The 19,260-nt window shown below is 42.6% G+C and overlaps 1 protein-coding gene across 2 annotated transcripts in view; it reads right to left on the bottom strand.

Annotated features, from left to right (window-relative positions):
• Positions 1–19,260, bottom strand: part of PTPN11 (protein tyrosine phosphatase non-receptor type 11) — a 42,005-nt gene that overhangs the window by 5,042 nt on the left and 17,703 nt on the right. Inside the window, exons 7-15 of one of the 2 annotated variants that reach the window (XM_075012658.1) lie at positions 16,209–16,305; positions 15,620–15,699; positions 15,341–15,499; positions 12,013–12,144; positions 10,516–10,670; positions 9,904–9,971; positions 8,924–9,075; positions 3,000–3,112; positions 1,439–1,540 (exon numbers count right to left, since the gene is read on the bottom strand). In XM_075012658.1, coding sequence (XP_074868759.1) covers positions 1,468–1,540; positions 3,000–3,112; positions 8,924–9,075; positions 9,904–9,971; positions 10,516–10,670; positions 12,013–12,144; positions 15,341–15,499; positions 15,620–15,699; positions 16,209–16,305 — 1,029 coding nt within the window. In that variant the 3' untranslated portion in view covers positions 1,439–1,467. The remainder of the gene's footprint in view (positions 1–1,438; positions 1,541–2,999; positions 3,113–8,923; positions 9,076–9,903; positions 9,972–10,515; positions 10,671–12,012; positions 12,145–15,340; positions 15,500–15,619; positions 15,700–16,208; positions 16,306–19,260) is intronic. The other variant, XM_075012659.1, reaches the window with a different exon arrangement.

Genomic DNA, 19,260 nt, shown 5'->3' with positions numbered 1-19,260 from the left:
TCATCAGACCATGACTTTTTCCACAAATGCCTAGTTTATGGACCACTTTCCAACTCTGATGTGGGTTACAGTCTATTGGGTCAGGGTGAGTGTCTGTGTCCTTATAAATCATGTTTTCAGATCCCTGGCCCAGCCACCTCTGTGAAGCAGAGGTGTTCTATCACATGAGTATATTAAAAGCCATATGCTAAAATCCCGTACAAAGATTTAAAGTACAGCTATTCTCTCAAAGGGGGCTCCATGTACAGTGAAATCACGGACCCCTTGTATTTATTTTAGCACTAACTTCCAGAGCCAGCTGGCTCAGTTTCTGAGTCCAAAATTATTCAGTGTAATACAAAAGTGTCTGGTGTCAAAAATTCTCCCAGAAATCTGAAAGTTTTTATCTGATTCTCACTTGGCTCTCACATCTGTGTAAATAATGAGTGAGAGTCAGAACAGCATCCCTCCCACCCCTCTTGTAGCTGTATCAGCTCAGCAATGCTAACATGAGCAAAAAACGTATTTGGCCAATAGATCAAAATGAGAGGATTTAAGAACCACTTACAGCCCAGTCCAACAATTCTCATACGTAGAGACTCACTCAGTGCCACAGTCGCAATTCTGAAATGTAATTAACCTAAGAATCCTTGCCACAATGTAAGCTGGTTTAGCAGTTAAAACTTTCAGTCAGATCCTGCAACTTTACCTATGTGCAATAATCAAAACCAATTTTAACTTGTAATGGTAGTCTGCTTCAAATTTTATAAACAAAATGGGGTATGAGCTCTGATCTCTAGCTTTTGCTCTGAAAGGCCTGACTTCTGCATGTTGGAATGGAATTCTTTCCTTTAAGCTCAATTATTATTATAATAATATTATTGATTACTGTACATGAATAAGGTTTGCAGGGTCTGAACCCAGAGGCTGCAGGACTGAGCCAATAGGGAGTACGTGTGCAGAGAAAGTGCCATTCTGAGAGTCAATTTTCAGACAGTACTTGTATTTCTAATGACTTTTTTGACTCGCCATCCTTTCACCTCAAGTTTTATTCCCTTTAAATTCCCTTCTTTAGAGATTGGGCCCTGGAAGGAGGAGCAAGAGGATAGTATTTGTTTACAACCTTTTATTCTCTTTTAATATTTTTAGAAAGTTCTAGGATATAAAAATACTTCTTCATTTTTTTTCCCCCAGAGTAAACATGGTCTCTGTTGGTGCAGCCCAAAAGGCACTGGGCCAGATCAGGCTCCATTCAGTGAAACTACTACCCTCCTCACTTGATAAATCAAGTGGCTGTGAAAATTATGTGCAAAACTTCAGCTGCTAAACCAACTGACACTATGGCAAAGCTTGCTGGATTAACTACATTTCATGACAGAATCATGATCAAGTTAAAATATGCCATGGTGCAACAAAAGCAGCTTTAAGCGAGATCTATTAGCATTTCCAATCCGCATACCTTCCTTTGCATGGAAGTTTCTGTACATCTCATCTGAAGCTTTTTTGCGGCTGCTGCATCAACCCCACATTTTCATACACTCTAGCACTATCTTCTCTCATTCTAAAATGACAGATTTGTATAGGGAAATAAAGTCAGCTTTTCTAGAAAATAAATACACCTCACAAGATTCAATGAAGTTAGCGAATAGCTTGTTCAACTCACTTCAAAGCACACAGCCTCTGCAGTCAGAGAACTGGGTGATTTCTGCATGACCTAGTCAACGTTGCAGATTCTGTGACAACTCCAAGCCAAGCAAGCTTTGAAGTTGTCCACTTTAACATCAAAAGGGTTGCAGAGAATGAAGTCAGCAGAAAAACTGGGACAGGATGAAGGCGAGATTACAATAGGGGGGCATTGCCATTTTACTGCAATTCCAGTCATTGAGGAAGTTAATGAGAAAAAACAACAAAATAGGGAAACAGAACAGAACAGTGTTAAGTGATTTTCTTCCACTTTTCTGGCCAACCTTCTGAAACCCAGGGACCTTTCTTAACAAAGGTGCTGTTTCCACCACACTGCACCCCACGTACAGAGGTATTAACCTCAGTATCCTGACTAAATTCTAATCTGAGTCACTGAATTCTTTCAACCTACATTTTCCCTTAGCTCTGATACCATAGTGATGGTCAGTGCAGAAATACATAATACATACGGATCATTTCACTGGGATATGGTACTGTCTTTACTTCCTATCTTAAAGCACTGTTAGGAACTGGTGTATATGCTTGCTAAACAGTTGCTCTGTTCATAAGTGGCTGCAGGGACTCATGTACAATTTGTGTTCTATGAATAGAAAAACCGGTACATTTTTCTTATCTAAGTGCTTCACACCCAAGATAATTTTTTCATGTGTTTTAACACAAAGGTTCTCACCCTTTTTTTTATTTTTCCCCCTTTCCTGAGGCCCCAATGTAGTACAACTCCCTCCAAAGCCCACCTGTGCCAAAATAACTAGTTTTTTGCACAGAAAAGCCAGAACTGGCCTTATGGGGTAGTAAGCAGGCAACTGTCCGGGGGCACCGTGACAGAGAGGCACCCACAAAGCTAAGTTGGTCAGGCTTTGCTTTCAGGCTGGCAGGCAGTTTTCCACGCATTGGGTACAACTTCAGCCTTCTCCCAAGGGTCCCAGTGAGTCTCACACTGGCTCTGCTCAGAGTACCTCCTGAAACCTGCTGGCACCCGCTCCCCGCCGCCCCCCGCCACCGGTGGAGAACCAATGTTTCAACAAATTAAAGACCTTTATCACCCGTGTCCCTTTATGTCACATGGGGAAAAAAAATAAAACCACCAGTGCAGGACTGAAAAATTCTGTTTGTGGGGATACCAGAAAAACTTAGCAAAGGACTCAAATGAATAGCGAAAGAAAGCAAGAGTTTGCTCATGAAATTCCTCTTTTTTAGATGATTAGAAATACATTTTTGTAAGGAAAAGAGCCCAAACTAGGCTCTCTGTTGCTGGATCTACTTCAATTCACAGGCATTTCAGAACTCACTTGTTACTTTCAGGAACTGCTACTTACTCTGGACAAGTTGGGGTTGGAGTACATGGTGGAAGTGGGCTCTGATCCCCGCTGGTCTGGTCCGATAAAGAATATTTTATGTTTGTGTATTCATGGCCTTTCCTCTTACTCTTCTGAAAAAAGGGAACATGAAAATTAGAATTGTTAATAAAAACAGAAATCTACATTTCTGAAAGTTAATAAATATAAGTTCAAGAAATTAAATATAAATCAATCAAACCACTTTTTACAGAAACGAGGTATGTTAATTTATATAAAAGTTAAAGCATGACAGATGTCACTTCTGTAACTACAATGTGCAGTGTGGCTATACCTATAGGTTGATATTATTTTTGACTTTCGATAAACATCTTCACAGAATGTTTGGTCCCTGCCCAGCCATCTCCCCAGTCTTAAACCAGAGGTGCCAACATTGTAAGTTTATCCAAGTCTGACAAAAAGATCCATCAATCAGTGTACCATTATCAATCTGATTAACTTCTATGATGAGGTAACAAGCTCTGTGGACGTGGGGAAGTCAGTGGATGTGATATACCTTGACTTCAGCAAGTCTTTTGATACGGTCTCCCACAACATTCTTGTCCATAAGTTAAGGAAATATGGGTTGGATCCTTGGACTATAAGACGGACAAAAAGCTGGCTTGATGGTCAGGCCCAACAGGTAGTGGTCAATGGCTCAATATCTGGATGGTGGTCTGTTTCAAGCGGAGTGCCGCAAGGCTCGGTTCTGGGGCTGGTGTTACTCAACATCTTTATTAATGACCTGGATGAGGGACTGGACTGCACCCTCAGCAAGTTTGAGTAAGACGCAAAACTAGGGGGAGAGATAGATTCGTTGGAGGGTAGAGAGAGAATCCAGAGGGACCTGGACAAATTGGAGGACTGGGTCAAAAGAAATCTGATGAGGTTCAATAAGGAGAAGTGTAGAGTCCCACACCTGAGGCGGAAGAATCCCAAGCATTGTTGCAGGCTGGGGACCGACTGGCTCAGCAGCAGTACAATGGAAAGGGACCTAGGGGTTGTGGTGGATGAAAGGCTGGATATGAGTAAACAGTGGGCCCTTGTAGCCAAGAAGGCTAACGGCATACTAGGGTGCATTAGGAGGAGCATTTCGAGCAGATCTAGAGAAGTAGTTATTCCTCTTTATTCAGAACTGGTGAGGCCACATCTGGAATATTGTGTCCAGTTTTGGGCCCCCCAGTATAAAAAGGATGTGGATTTGCTGGAGCAGGTTCAGCAAAGGGCAACAGAAACAATTAAGGGTCTGGAGCACAAGACCTATGAGGATGGGCTGAGGGATTTGTTTAGTTCACAGAAGAGAAGACTTAGAGGTGATTTAATAGCAGCCTTCAACTTCCTGAAGGGGAGCTCTAAAAAGGAGGGTGAGAAACTGTTTTCAGTGGTGTCAGATGGCAGAACAAGGAGCAATGGTCTGAAGTTGAAGAGGGAGAGGTGTAGGTTAGATATTAGGAAAAACTACTTCACCAGGCAGGTGATGAAGCATTGGAATGCGTTGCCTAGACATGTGATGGATTCTCCGTCCCTTGAGGTTTTAAGGTCCTGGCTGGGATGACTTAGTGGGGGTTGATCCTGCTTGAAGCAGGGGGCTGGACTAGATGACCTCCTGAGGTCCCTTCCAGCCCTGTGATTCTGTGATTGTATCATTGCCCGTGAGGCAAATTGGACTCATTCTCCAGTTTAGGATAGGCATTAATAATAGTTAAATATATACCAAAATCAAGGTTTAAAAGGTCAAATACATGTTGCAAGCCCCACTCCAAACATTTTCCAAGGTGTATTCTTGAAGGGCTCAGACCAGCAGCACCTAACAAACCAATCAATCCTGTAATTTTCACAGTCTCTCAGGAGACGTGGGGCAAATCTACACAGAAAAATTGCATTGTCATTGCTACATCCCTCAGGGGTCTGAAAAAAAACCTAGCTGAGAAACATACCTATGCCAGCTTAATCCCCAATGTAGACAGCACTAAGCCTATGGAAGAATTCTTCTGCAGGCCTAGCTACCGCCTTCAAGTGGATTAACTACAGTGATGGCAGAACTCCTCCTATTGCTGTAGCGAGTGGTAACAGTGAAGCTCTTCAGCCGCACGGCTACAACAATGCCACTGTAGCTCTCCAAGTAAAGACACAGCCTTGGATTACTAACTCCCATTGAGGCAATTCTGAAAATCTCAGCCTATGCTGTTATATGCAGTTGCCATTAGAAATGAGAAGTTCTCTACCACTTCTGCCTCCTGTCTTCTCCTGACAAATCACTTTGCAGGGACCACTAGTCAAAAACGATTATTTTGTGGCTGTGACCGTTCAAAAATCAGATTTAAGGGGAATAAAGCTTCAGATCCTGCCTCAATTTTACAATCCGTGAGACACACACACTCACCAACACACAGATAACAAAGGTCAATTTTATGTGGCACCCTAAAACTGGACTTTAAATTCTTCTATGTGACAAATGCCAAGTCAACCAGCTGACTTATTTTAAGTGTAAAGGCAGGCGAGAAGCAGATTCAAAATCAGCTCTGATCCTTTAGCTGACTGAGAGAAAAGCCATGAAGATATACAAAGGCTTTTCTTCCTCCGAGTTCACTAATTTGTTATAATTATTCCTACTATTCAGTTTAATTATTTCTACCCCACTTCCATTGTTCCTAATTAGAAATAATTATTCAAGTTACTTCAGCATTACCAAAAAAAAAAAAAAAAAAAAAAAAATATATTGCTTCCAAGAAGGATACTAACCAAACAAGCTTACTTTCTAGTTTTTCTACATTCAGAAGCAACAGGCAATGTTTAAAACACAATGGCTGTGTCTACACAGGCACAAATCTTTGAAACAGCCATATTCCAAAGATTACTAATAAGGCACTGAATTGAATATTCAGCACCTCACTAGCATTAGGATGCTTCCGGCCGCGGTGCTTCAAAAGCGCGCCACGCGGCTACATGGCCTCCTTTTTGAAAAGACCCCGCACCTTTCGAAATCCCCTTCGGGATAAGGGGATTTCAAAAGGTGAGGGTCCTTTCGAAAAGGAGCCCGTGTAGCTGCGCCGAGCCGCGCGTTTTCAAAGCGCCACGGCCGGAAGCATCCTAATGCTAATGAGGTGCTGAATATTCAATTCAGCGCCTCATTAGTAATCTTCGAAATACGGCTATTTCGAAGATTTGTGCCCATGTAGACACAGCCAATATGGATAACAAAAACCCCAGAGGCTCTAATGCCAAAAGGCAACAGGGAATACTTCTAGAGCAGAGGTGGGCAAACAAAGCAAGGTATTTTCTGAATTAGCGTAAGAATAAGATATTGATCTTACTTCACCCTATACGCTTTTCTTTCCAGCACTATTTTTGGAGGAGGCAAGACGTTCCTTTGGTAGAAAGATTGACCAAAACAGCAAATTTCATTCCCAAATAAGCTGCAAATTGGAGACAGGAGCAGAGGTGGAAAAAGTATCCAAAAAGCTACTTGAGTAAAAGTACAGCCGGGGCGGGGGAGAAGAGTGGCAGGGTGTTTAAGTACATGTCACCAGCGTCCCTTTGGAAAACTACTTAAGTATGTACACATGCATGCATGTGGGCGTGTGCATGCACGCGCGCGCACACACACACCACAATTATACTCAGGTACCCATGAGTAAAAGCAGAGGCCCATTCAGTCAAGTAACTTGTTGGATACTTTTCCCACCTCTGGACAGGAGACACTCAGCTGCTTCATTCATTCTACTCACCCAGTGTCCCTGTAAGCTGAACACTTGGGCAGCCATTCAAGAGAGATTCAGGTACTGCCCAGCCGATAAGCAGAGCACTCACAGTGGGCAGTGTGCATTTCCATTGGTGTCACACATCCACACCTGCCTTGATGCACACAAATTTATTTTGCCCGTGGATGGAAGAAATTAGAGGGAACGGTGCTCTCAGCCCATTTCCATCTATTTTTATCTCTCGCTCTCCTTCTCACTGCTCACGTGGACCACCACTGTGTCATCGTGAGGCTGCTCAGGATTACATTAGCTCCTACAGGAGCATCAAAAGGCTTTTTAGTCCAAAACTGGAGGCACTATCACAGAATTAAAGAAAAGCACAGAACCCAGCTGAAGTCTTGTTACCACTTTAGCACAGCAGTATAAATTTTACCCAGCTACAGATTTCATCTGACCATCACAGCACAGAATGATTCCTCTGTTCTAATATCAGACACTATTGTAACCGTATTAGCTCCATGTATGTTGGAACTAAAAACCAAACACCAAGAGACAGTAGAGGCAATTTTGCGAAGAGCTGCAAGTGAAATGAACAATACAAAATCTTTGAAGGTCAGAGCTCTGCGCAGTTTCAAACTTCAGTGAGCTTTAAGGCAAGGTAGGACACAGCAGAGCAGAGTCATAAAAGAAAAATGATTGAAACACCTGGGGAGTCCTGTGCTGCAGGTGGTAGTGGTGATTAGGTACGGAACAGATGATGTGAATTGTCTGGGAAGAGGGAGAAAGATCACTAGCTTCAGCTGTATAATAGGAGGAGAGAATTGCAGACAGCCCCTGCCATTCCAGACAAAGCTAAGTACCAAGGATAGCAGCCATTTAGGGCAAGGGTTGAAAACAAATGAGCCAAGGAATAAAAACGACTGAACCTTTTCTCTAGTTACAGCACAATATAAACAATCGGCAAAGGCATCTGGGAGCTACTGGAGCTTTTCAGAGCAAGGAACACCTCCATGGTTCCACTTCAACTAATCCTGAGCTAGCTAACATTAGCCAACATTCATTCCAGTGCAGCCGCTCTGCCTTGTTGCCAGGGTCTCTGCTCTAAATGCTCTCCCTTTCTTGGCTTTTTGCTGCAATTATATTGGCTCCTTTCTTTAAAAGTGTTTCTTTCCAGGGACAAAATAAAACAACCATAATCATGTTTTCGTAATTAAAACTTAAAATGTTAGCCAGTCAGTGACTGCTCTCAGAATACAATTACCACAATTTCAATTCCATTTTAATGGAGAGACTTGAGATAAGTCTTGAAACCCACATGAACAACGAAGCAAAATAGAGTCTTCTTTATTAAGATTGAGAGTCTTACATTTCTTGCACACCCTAGCCGAAGCAGTGCTGTTAATGGGAGTTCTTCCGAGTGCATGAAGAACACAGGATTGGATTTCAGACATAGCTCCACCTTCCAGGAAAATACCGTAGGTAGGAAAGGTAATGGAAGAACCCTCTCCTCTGCCAGACAGCCGAAAACTAAACACTTACTTCCTCAGAATTATCTAAATCATTGTTTCTGTAAGTCTTTTAAGATAGTGACTTGAAATAAACTGCTAAGTTCTTGGACCAAATAGTGTAACAGAACAAGCCTTTTCATGATGCGTACAATCAACATACAACATATTAACCTCAGAGGCTGTGTCTATACTTGCATTCCTCTTTCGAAAGAGGCAAGCAAATGAGGGAAACCAAAAAATGCAAATGAGGTGCCGGATTTACATATCTGGCACCTCATTTGCATATGCTTATTTCAAAAGAGCTTCTTTCAAATGAAGAAAACCAGTGTAGACACTGCTCTTTCAAAAGTAAACCCCATCTTTGAAAGAATCCATCCTCCCTTTTTTATGGGAAGGATTCTTTCGAAGATGGGGTTTACTCTTGAAAGAGCAGCATCTACACTGGTTTTCTTCTTTCAAAAGAAGCTATTTTGAAATAAGCATATGCAAATGAGTTGCCAGATACATAAATCTGTACTTCATCTGTATTTTCAATTTCCCTCATTTGCATGTCTTTTTCGAAAGAGGAATGCAAGTGTAGACACAGCCAAAAAGTCAAACAGCAACAGGGCAATTCTGCTTTTTCTCCCCATCATCACATTAAGTTCCCAATGAGCGTCACACCACAAAGACAGGGGTAGGTTTGGGACCAGCATACCTGCTCCTCTTCAATTCTACGCTGTAGTGTTTCGATGTAGTGCTGTACTGCCATGTAAATAAATCTGTACTGTGCTTCTGTTTGCACCATCCCTGACCGCTGCGATCTCACCATCTGAATGGTCTTTGGAACATCTATATCGCAGTCCACACCTAGAAGAGACCACCAGGGTTAATGTAGCAGTGTAACACAAGTTCTTTTCTCTTTGACTGTCAGCTCTTTAGACAGTGTTTGCCCAGGTCAAGGAAAAACACATAGCACATTTGGCTGCCACTATAATAATTATTTGGGGTGGAAAACTGGGTCTGAGGCCCTTGCTTAGATATTTGTCCATCAACTCACAGCACTATGAAAACAAGCTGCCTAGCTGTTCTGTAGGAGGAAGGAGTCACCGCTTTGCACTGCCCTATCAGATTCTAAATGCAGATGTGTCCAGTCTTCAACTGAAAATGTTCGTTATAATAGAGGCACTCAGAGGTGGCATGCTTGTACCTTCAAAAAATAAGTCCACCCCACTGTAGCTCAGCAGGCAAGAGATAAGCAGTCTTTAGATCAGGAAAGACCTTATATCAGCAGTGCTAGCTTTATGTTGAGCTACATAAGGGACGTTAACATGGCATTGTCTGTCCACTGTAACTTCAGAAGACTCACCCTTGCACATAAGAAACCGGCACCATTAAAATGTTTTGGACAGCGAAAATGGCACATGGGAGGTACACATGGATAGCCTCAGAATAAACATATTGGCAAAAAGTGGGTATGCCAGCCAAAAAAAGGGGGAGTTTTCCAGATTATTGTAGGACTCTGGCGATATGACTCCCATTGAAGTCAATAGGAAAATACCTCAAGGGATGGGATATCTACCCAGCACAAACATATACCTTGCAACTTCTTGCTGATCTTCACCAATTGTCTTCCACACTAAACCTACAATGGCACTTTCACAGTACTTGTGAAGAAACTTAACTAGGGGAACCTACCTTTTTCTCGTATTATGTCAATAAGAATATCAATCACAATAAAAGTTCCTGTTCGTCCAATTCCAGCACTGTCAAAAAGAAAAAAAAGAAGGAAGTGTTTATGGTTTCCTTTCTGAACAGACAATAAAATCAGAGTAACTCAACCAAAATAAGTGTGCAATACAAAGATGTACTGGACTACAAGTTGATATTATCAAATACATAGAACTGAGCTGTGGCCAGCCAAATAGTTAGAAGTGCTTAACTAATTAGAAACTAAGTGTGGTTTACCTGGAGAAGACAGAGGTAACACAATGGAACAGCAAATTCAAACATACTTAGTTTGCAGAGAAGTACAAAGGCGTGCCTCTCCCTATAAACCCCCAGAGAAAAACACATTCACCTATCACTCTGAACAATAAATGCCAACATTTACCCTGTGAGACGGGCAGCTAGCATGCCTCACATCCCAAAGTCTGAAACACTTGTGCTAAGTTATTCGCCCATCAAACTTCAAGTTTTTCCTCAGGTAGCCAAATACCCAGGAAAAAAGTTGCATTTTTCACAACGAGACATTTCTAACTCTTAAAGCAGCCCATAGTGGAAGCTAGGAGTTAAGCTACATTATTGTACCTGCAATGTACCACAACAGGACCTGAATCAGCGATGCTTTCCTGCTTGTGGTGGACCTCCTCTAAGAAGTCCAGGACACCACCAGGATCACTGGGTACTCCATGATCGGGCCAAGTTCTGAAGTGATATTGCCAGACTGTTCTCTCAGTGTTGCCCTGAAAAAGAGCCACCCACACATGTGAAAAAATTAAATCTACCAAGAGAAACCCAGACAAAAGCGTCCATTTACTCCTGATGAATCAGAGTTGGTTTAAAAAAGGAAAACTCAGCAGACTTCTTAACACTGTCAAAACCTAAAAAGGGCCATGCATTCCTTTTGATTACAGTAACTTCTCTCTTGCCTCCTCAACATGGACATTGCTCCCTGCCACGCCAGACGAACACAGCCTGCAAGATATTTCTGCCTGTTCTGCCAATCGGACCATGTCATCTGCTTCCTTGAATCCCTTCATGGCTCCCTGCTTCTCTACTGCATCAATCTGTAGCTTCCTGGCCTCACCTTCAGGACACAGCACAACTCTGCTCCTGAGAACACAACCTGACTTCAGCGGGATGACACGCATGCTCGCTGTGTTCTGCTTACTGTGTCATTCAACCAGCGATATCAACCTAAGCAACCTGCCTGTTTGCTTATCTCTCAGCAGTTTTTGCACCTTTTTCCACACTTTCCCTTGCACACAGAACGCTTTGCCTGAACAGGTCTGCCAACCTAACACTCTCCCATCCTTCAAATCCCTTCTTTGAGAGTCACTTTTAATACCTTTGAATTCAGTCAGTTTCCTTTTCATTCACATGTAAGTCAAGCATGCTGCACACATGCCTTTGCTGAGTAACCAGAGAGTAACCCACGCTCTCCATCCTGCCATTGCTACCCCACTCTTATGCAGCTCCCTCTTTAACAGACTAAGTTCTGCAGGGCATCAACCCCTTGCCACATACTGAAATGTAGCATGTTTTGTGTACCCGAGAACAAATAAGAAAAAACACAGTAAAACAATGAAATGTGATAATATCACAGTAGTGAATTGCTCTGGCACTGGTACAGAGGCTCCCACTGCTAGTAACAACAGGCATCAGGTAAGTATCTCAACAGTCAAGGTGATACACGACACTCAGATGCTATAGTGAAGGGGCACATTTAAGCACCTAGACTGAAGGCTTATTTGGTTTGCCCTTAAGGGCAAGAACACCTTACCTTCAGGTTTCCCAATAAATCTACAGAACCACATTCTCTGATGTTGTAGCCAGGAGGTACGCGCTATCTGCAGGGTAAAGACAATACCCCGAGCTCAAAAACCACCAAAAAAATCACTTGATTTAGAAGCTGAACCTCAAAGTGAAAGTCAGGCATTGATTTACGAAACATAAAAGCCTGTTCTTTCCTGAACTCTCTTTATGCGTCCACTAGAAAGTTTACTCCTTTTAGTAAAAAAACGAATATTTGTTAGAAACTCTAAAGGACTAAACCAACCAAGCAACAGCTACAGACGTACTTACCTGACCAACTTTAGAAAGTTTGAGTTCTCTTAGTGTATAGTCATGAGCTGCACTCTCCTTAACATTCCTAACTCGCATAACTCCATATTCCTTTAATGCGTACTCATCGGGCCAGTACTTGACACACTTACTCTGGAAGATGGAAGGAAATAAACAGTTAATATCTATTTCATAAGCCAGATTTGTTTTTAAAAATGCAGTTTTCTGAAAATTTAAACTTGGTCTATATAAATACCTAGTTCACAGTTACTAGCAATGCAAACTGCCTAAGACTAGCAAACAGAAAAACTAGGTTTGCCTGTATTACCCAATATGCATTAAAGGTCAACATTTCTTTTCCCTGTGGCAAGATGGAGGAGAAAAAAGAATATAAGAAAGTTTGAAGAGTTCAAGTATAGCTTTAGGAGTGAGAGCATTTTACTTTCCAGCTGCGTTCCTGATGTTGGTGCCTTACAAAAAACACAGTGACAGCAAAGAGTAAAGCCTACAGGCATATGACACGCCCACCACAGAAGTGGTTTCAATACACTGAGAACTTCAGGAACGCAATAACCTCACAAGTCGTTCTAAAACCTAGTATTTAAAGCTATAAATGTAAGTCAAAGAAATGAGGAATTTTTAGCATGGAAGGATCGTGGAAGAAGTTTGCCTGTCGCCTCAGCAGGAAATCAAAGCACAGAAGGTTCACCAGACTGTCCAGGCCCTCCACCAAGCAACGAGGAATTGTTCCTCACAGGGTGCAGAACACCACCTCTGCTGCTATTTAAGCTTGTTTCCATGTCCCACTTTCTCTGGAAAATTATTCTATAATCTGTGCTGATGTATTCCATATAACAAAAGCCAGTCCTCCAACAGCAAGTGAAAACAGTAACGTGGAATAGCTAGATACAATGATCCATAAGAATCCGGGAATGCAAACCATGTACTGTAGGGGAGAACAATCTGTAGCAGAAACAGAATTTCTAGCAATATCAAATGCAGCCCACCCACACCCTACTGTAGAGAACAACTTCCCCATAAATGTGCATCTGAAGGTCAATAATTTCACAGCCAAAACCCAACAGCAGCTAGAAAACATGACAGAGGAAAGTATCTTGCTGCCAACATGGGAACCTATTATGCTAGATACAGGAAGCATGCATACGCATTTGCCAGGAGGCTTTGGAATGAAGCTTTTGTTTGTTTGTGTTTTCCGCAAAAAGCACAAGCTGGGCTGAAACCCACATCTTGTATTTAAGCAGCCAGAGATAACAATTTGCTGTTTTAATGCAGGATACTAAACAAGGAAGCAGATGTTGGCATAAAGAGTCTCAACAGTAATGTGTAATTTTAAAGAGTCACCAGCATGGGAAAGGGGATGCACTGTATATCAGTTTGGTGGATCCCTTCCAAGACTGCACCATTTTAATTTGAGAGAGACAAGGTGGAGACAATTACTGAGAGAATTATTTTAATTTGTAATGATGTGCTTTAGTTTGCTTCCCCTCCCGCATATCTTGTAGTCTTGAGTCCTGGATAGATTCCAAGACTGTTTCAGGAAACCTTACCGCCTGAAACAAACTGTTCCTAAAGTCATCTTCTCTGGGAAACATGCTTCCTTCTACCTCCTGCAGATATAAAAACACCTGGGTTTGCATGTAAAAGCATTCATGTCTAACCAGGACAGCAATCAGTGCTTACTGAAGAGAAAAGGCTGAAGCCTATCTCAAGAATACCTGGCACATGATGCGGCACTATAACAATCTGATTACAGAGATGTTTTCAAGGGCTGTGTCATCAGTGTTGAGAGCAAACCAGCTCGATGTAGACAGAAGCACCAAGAAACTTGGGGAACGTGCAGCAGGTGTGTTGACTGGTGGAACAAGGAGTGAGGCCTATGAAAAAGGGGTACTGATAGAGGGTCAGCAACATCTACCAATCCCTTGGAAAAAAAGTCAAGATCAGCCTTGCCTGCTTAGTAAAACATCTGAAGTATGACTCCTTTTAAACACCATAACTTCTTCATTTTCTTCCAAGAGTGAGGAAGACAGCTCCTTTCAGTGGGCCAGGTGGTCCCAACAGAGGGAACCTTTCACATAGTCCTTCATCAAGCCACCCAGATAGAGGCCTTTTTTTTTTTTTTTTTTTTTTTTTTTAAAATGAAGAACAGGCAGGCTTTTAACAACTTGGAAGTCAAAACCAGGGGCCAACCCACAGCTCTGCCGTGGGCAGCCTGGAGACTCAAAGGCAGAGGAAAATGCTAATAAAATCTACAAATATCCACCTTCTGTGCAAAGCGTATTAACATTTCTCATTACTCAGAATAATAGACATCTTCTGACTCAGTCTTCTTACAAGTCCTCATCACACTGAACGGAATGATTTTTTTTTCTGAAGATGTGACATACAAGATTCAAACACTGTATCATCTTCACAAAGAGGTAGAGGAAAGAACACAGAAAAGCCACAGAAACAGACCCTCAGCAAAAGTGTTTGCAAATATGCAAGGGAAAGCACTCCTGAGAAAGCAAACGAGGCTGCACACAAGCACGGGAATACAATTGCTGCTAGTCTGTCGAGATTTCTGAGCCATTTCTCTTTTTTCCCTCCTCCACACACCACATGACAAGTTAAGGATCCAGAAACAGATTAACAGCCCCAGATTGCAAGAACGGGAGACCAAACAAAATCTCTCTGCCTTTAAAGAAACAAGACAATGTTCTGGAATATTTGACTGTAAAAGTTCTCTATTGTAAAGCGATAAGCATGCTGGCAGTGCCAGAGCAGTTACCAGAGACTCACGCAACACTAGGGCCGAGTGAGCAACTGGGGCACAGACTTCACTCAGAGGTAGCACAAGGAACGTTAGGAATACAGAGTCCTAAGTCACTCCTGCTTTGGGGGTTCTGGGCGCAGTTACTAGCTCAGTGTATAAGCCCAAAGAGTTTTGTTGACACCACGTGTGGAAAGGATTGGAAGTAAAGGGAAGAAGAGAGAAACATACTGGGAGTCAGCATGGCATCCTAGCTGTACTGGTTCCTTCACTGGCCCCATTGCTTAAGTAATTATGAAGTACGTAAATTAATGGAAAGCAGCTCCAGCTTAGTCAGCCTGTGTTAAACACGAGCCTGATCCTGTGAGATGAGCGTGCCCTTGAGCCCACTGGCTATCAGTGAGAGAAGGAGGCACTCTGCATGTTGCAGATCAGGGCCGGGTCTCCAATGGGAATTGCAGCTGCACCATATCACCATCTTTAAGTTCATAAGTCAACGTGACTGAAGACCAGTCAGTCTTAATCTGAGTTGAAACTTAATGATTTCACTGGGGACCACCTCAGGTTCCATCTTACCTTTCCTCTTTCGACCTCTTTTGTTGTCATAACGATAACGCGAGAGTTCTCCTGGAATACCATTCTCCAGAAGTCGTTCACTGTGTTCTGAAGGCAGCCTTGAGTCGCAATGTAACTTTTTTTGGGCTTTGAATTGTTGCATTTAGTTTCAAATTCAGGCTGGAGAGCAAAACAAATATCAATGAGTGAGGCGACTGTAAAATGAGTCATTTGTTTTTAGGAGGGGGACAACTGCGAGCATGGTCAGTGACAAACTGAAGTAGACAATAACACACGTACCATAATAATATTAGCATTGATATAATCAGAAACTGGTTCATTTGGATCTCCATCATGTAGAACAACTCTGGTATGATCAACTAGAGGAAGGATAAGTAAACACGTTAAAGTCCTGCATTTGGTGATTACCAACTAGCGAACTTGTAATTGATTCCTTAGTACCAAACAAACTATATAAAGGCCAAGTTTTGCATGTACTTGACTACTTACCATTTCTAATAGCTAAGAAAATGGCCAGATGACTCAACCTTTCCTCTCTCCCTGCTCCCTAGGACAATTTCAAATTTCTAAAGAAATTAAAATCAAACATCAAGTTGTTTGTGTTCTTATTTAGTCAGTGCTTCATATTTGCAATTTATCTGACTATGAGATATATAAAAGCATATAATTATTATTATTCTCTCCTGCACAACTACAGCACAAAATTAACCATCTTAAACGTACTCTGCATGAGTGCTGATCACTGAGCAACAGTTTCAGCCTGTTGGTGTTTTAATAGAAGAGCACTGTACTGCTCCCAGTGAAAGGATACATGAGTGTACCAGCCCAATATTAACAGCAAAACACAAAAAAAGTGAATATTACTTACAAGGTAAAATGTTTTTGTATCTATTTTTGTTTTTGCTTTCTTGCCGTTGGCCCTCTTTGCGACTATATAGAAGTTTGCATTCTTGCTGTTGTAAAGTCTAGATGAAAAGGGCACAAACAACTGGTTTCACTAAAATTTGTATCACAGTGGCTCCGTAGGGGAAAAAAAAATCAGATTTGATTATTGGACTCGACATAATTAGAAAATTGAAATCTCTTGCGTCGGCACTGACGTTAGTTCAAAGGGCTAAACACATTGAATTGGGAGATTCAAAACAGCAGAGTTACAAGAAATAATCTGACAGCTCTGAAGGCAAACACTTATGTATGGAATCCAAATGTTTGCCAGTCAAATTACCATTACATCAGTAAGTCTCCATTTTATTGCTCTGAGGTATTTTTAAAATTCAACCTGCTAGGGAACATTATATACAGAAGCAATATTCGGTTACATAAACCTGACATAAAATTTGTTGGGATTTTTTTTTAAATGCAGTGTAATGGCACAAGTTACAAAGAATTTAGGAATGAAGGAGTCCATATGTGGCCACTCAGTCTTTAAACAATTAAAACTGAGGGACCTCTTAAAGTATATCCTAAAAGACGTGTGTCATACGAAGCAAGAAGCTGGATGGGGATCCTCCAAGCACTTTAAACAGAGAATCATAAATGCTTTTACAAATGGAAATAAAGCTTTATAACATGCCAACAATATAGTCATGCCCATTTTGTAGAGGGAAACACTAAGCAGAGAATGATTTAAAGCAGGGGCGGGGAACCATTTTCGGGTTTGGGACCACTGACCCACAAAAAAATCAGTCAGGAGCCACATAAAAGTGGGGAAAAAAACCACCTCACTGATGGGGCCTCTGCCTGAGACATCTCACTCCCCTCACACTCCATCCTCGAATACAGAATGGCTGAGAATGATTAAGGTTCAGGGCCTCCCCCAGGCCAGATGAACTCCTCTGAGAGCCTGGATTGGGACCAAAGATGGAGGGGTTCAGGGTTTGGTGTGCAGGATCAGGCTGCTCAGGAGATGATGTGAGATCTGGCAATGACAGAGGGTGCAGAGTGGGCTGGAGATGTGGGGTCTAGGTAGGAGGGAAGTTGCAGGACCATGCTGAGTGCGGGGACTGTAGGTGGGAAGGTACAGAAACAGGCTGAGGGTGCAAGGGCTGGGCAGGAGGAGGGTGCACAAACAAGCTAAGAGTGGAAGGCCTGAGCACGATGAGATGCATGAAGGGTCTGGGACTGTGGGGTCTGGGCAAGCGGGATGGGGGCACATACCTTGCACAGCTCTGCTGCTGCTCCCGCTCCCAGGCACCGCCCCCTGCTGTTCAGAGCAGCCCTAACTGCGGCCAGAGTGACAGAGGAAAGCCTCCACGCAGCATTGCACTGCTGTTCCCTCAACTGGGGAGACGACAAGGGTGTGGCAGCTGGGGGAACATATTTTGGGGAGCTCATATTTCACCCAGCCAGGGTAGAGGAAGCCACTGCCTACCCGACTCCAGCCAGACTCCGTGGAACGTATACAGCCCTGGCTTGCCTGACTCCAGCCCGTGAGGCTTGGGACTCCACCACTCCCATCCCACAGTGGGCTAAATATGGTATAGGGGAGCTCTGAGCCTCAGGATCCACATCCAGGTGAGCTACAGAGTGATCCAGACCGCGGGCTGGGGGTTCCCCACCCCTGAATTAAAGAGACCTGCCCAAAGTCACAGTCACTGGTAAAGCCCAGAAAAGAATCCAGGAACCTCAAATTCAGGTTCTCAACCAACAGCAGCTAGCTATGGTTTCCTAAGCGGCAACTCACGGAAGAGAAGAAAACGTGGTCTAGGAGGCTCAGCAAAGAAACGGGACACAAAGAGCAACACGTTCTAACCCAGTCTCTGATACGGACTCACTTTGGTACACAGAGAAAGTGCGCGTGCTCGCTCGCTCGTTCTCTCTCACGTGCGCACACACATACACGTGAAAAAGGAGCTGAGCACTTTGCACACACGATACTAGATTTTAGCTGAAGTAGCTTCCTACTATAAGAAGGAAAGTCCTCAAGGAGAAAGGGGTGAGGATGAGGCAAAGAAAAGAAGCCAAGTAGAGTTTCTGATGAGAAGGTCTGAAGAACAAAGCCACAAGATCACTGGGCATTGCTCTGAATCCCCCATCGTGCCCTGTACCATTTAAAATTAAACATAAAAATACTTGCTTATATTTCTCCAGCTGCTGACTTACACAGAGGATATAAAGGTTACTTAACAACCTGGGACTACTTCTAATGCTAATAATTAACTATTAAAGAAAGAAAGTGAGCAATGTATTATCTTTTCTTGGCTCTACTTTCATTTGTGAATGGACAAGACTACCAGCCACACAGAACTCCTCTTAAGATATTACCTCATCCACCATGTCCCTCCAATAATCCTGAGACCAAGTCGGTGACAACACTGCAAACAATAATTAACTTTGGTAATCATTTGAGCACTCTAGATAGACAGGGTGGCACTTTGTGGGCTGGACTTTTCTACCTTTAGGCCTCGTTGGCTTTCTTCCCTGAGTTCCAGCACAATCAGCATGCAGCAATACTGCTGGGAAGTCCTGAACAAGCTGCCAGAAACTATATTGCATTGCCACAAGACATGCTTTCAGGAAGAGGAGTGGATTCTTGTAAACAACAGCCAAACAAATCCTAAACAATCCGGGAAGATTTGAGGATGAGGGGTTGTTAAGAGAAAAGACCCTCTATATAGGCAACTCTAGGTGAAAACTGGAAGGTGGTAACAAAAAGGAACATCCTGAAAATAAAGGATAAGACCGTCTGGTTACAAACTATTCTCTCATCTTAAGGCATACTGCACTAGAATAAAAATAATTAAAGCAGACATGACACAATAGGACCAGAGAACGTTAGCTGCCATAACAGCAACAGGATTTACTTCTTTGCATGAAAAGTTCTACATATGCCTAACCTTAAGGAATTCTCAAGGTATCCCTCTGAAGGGAGGCAAGTATTATCATTCCCTTTTTACAGAAAGAAAAAATGGCAACAGTTC

Source organism: Carettochelys insculpta, chromosome 18 (genome assembly GCF_033958435.1).
Source record: "Carettochelys insculpta isolate YL-2023 chromosome 18, ASM3395843v1, whole genome shotgun sequence".
Classification (NCBI taxonomy): Eukaryota; Metazoa; Chordata; order Testudines; family Carettochelyidae; genus Carettochelys; species Carettochelys insculpta.
Note: the sequence above shows the minus strand (reverse complement) of the source record. Positions and strands in the feature narration are given on the sequence as shown.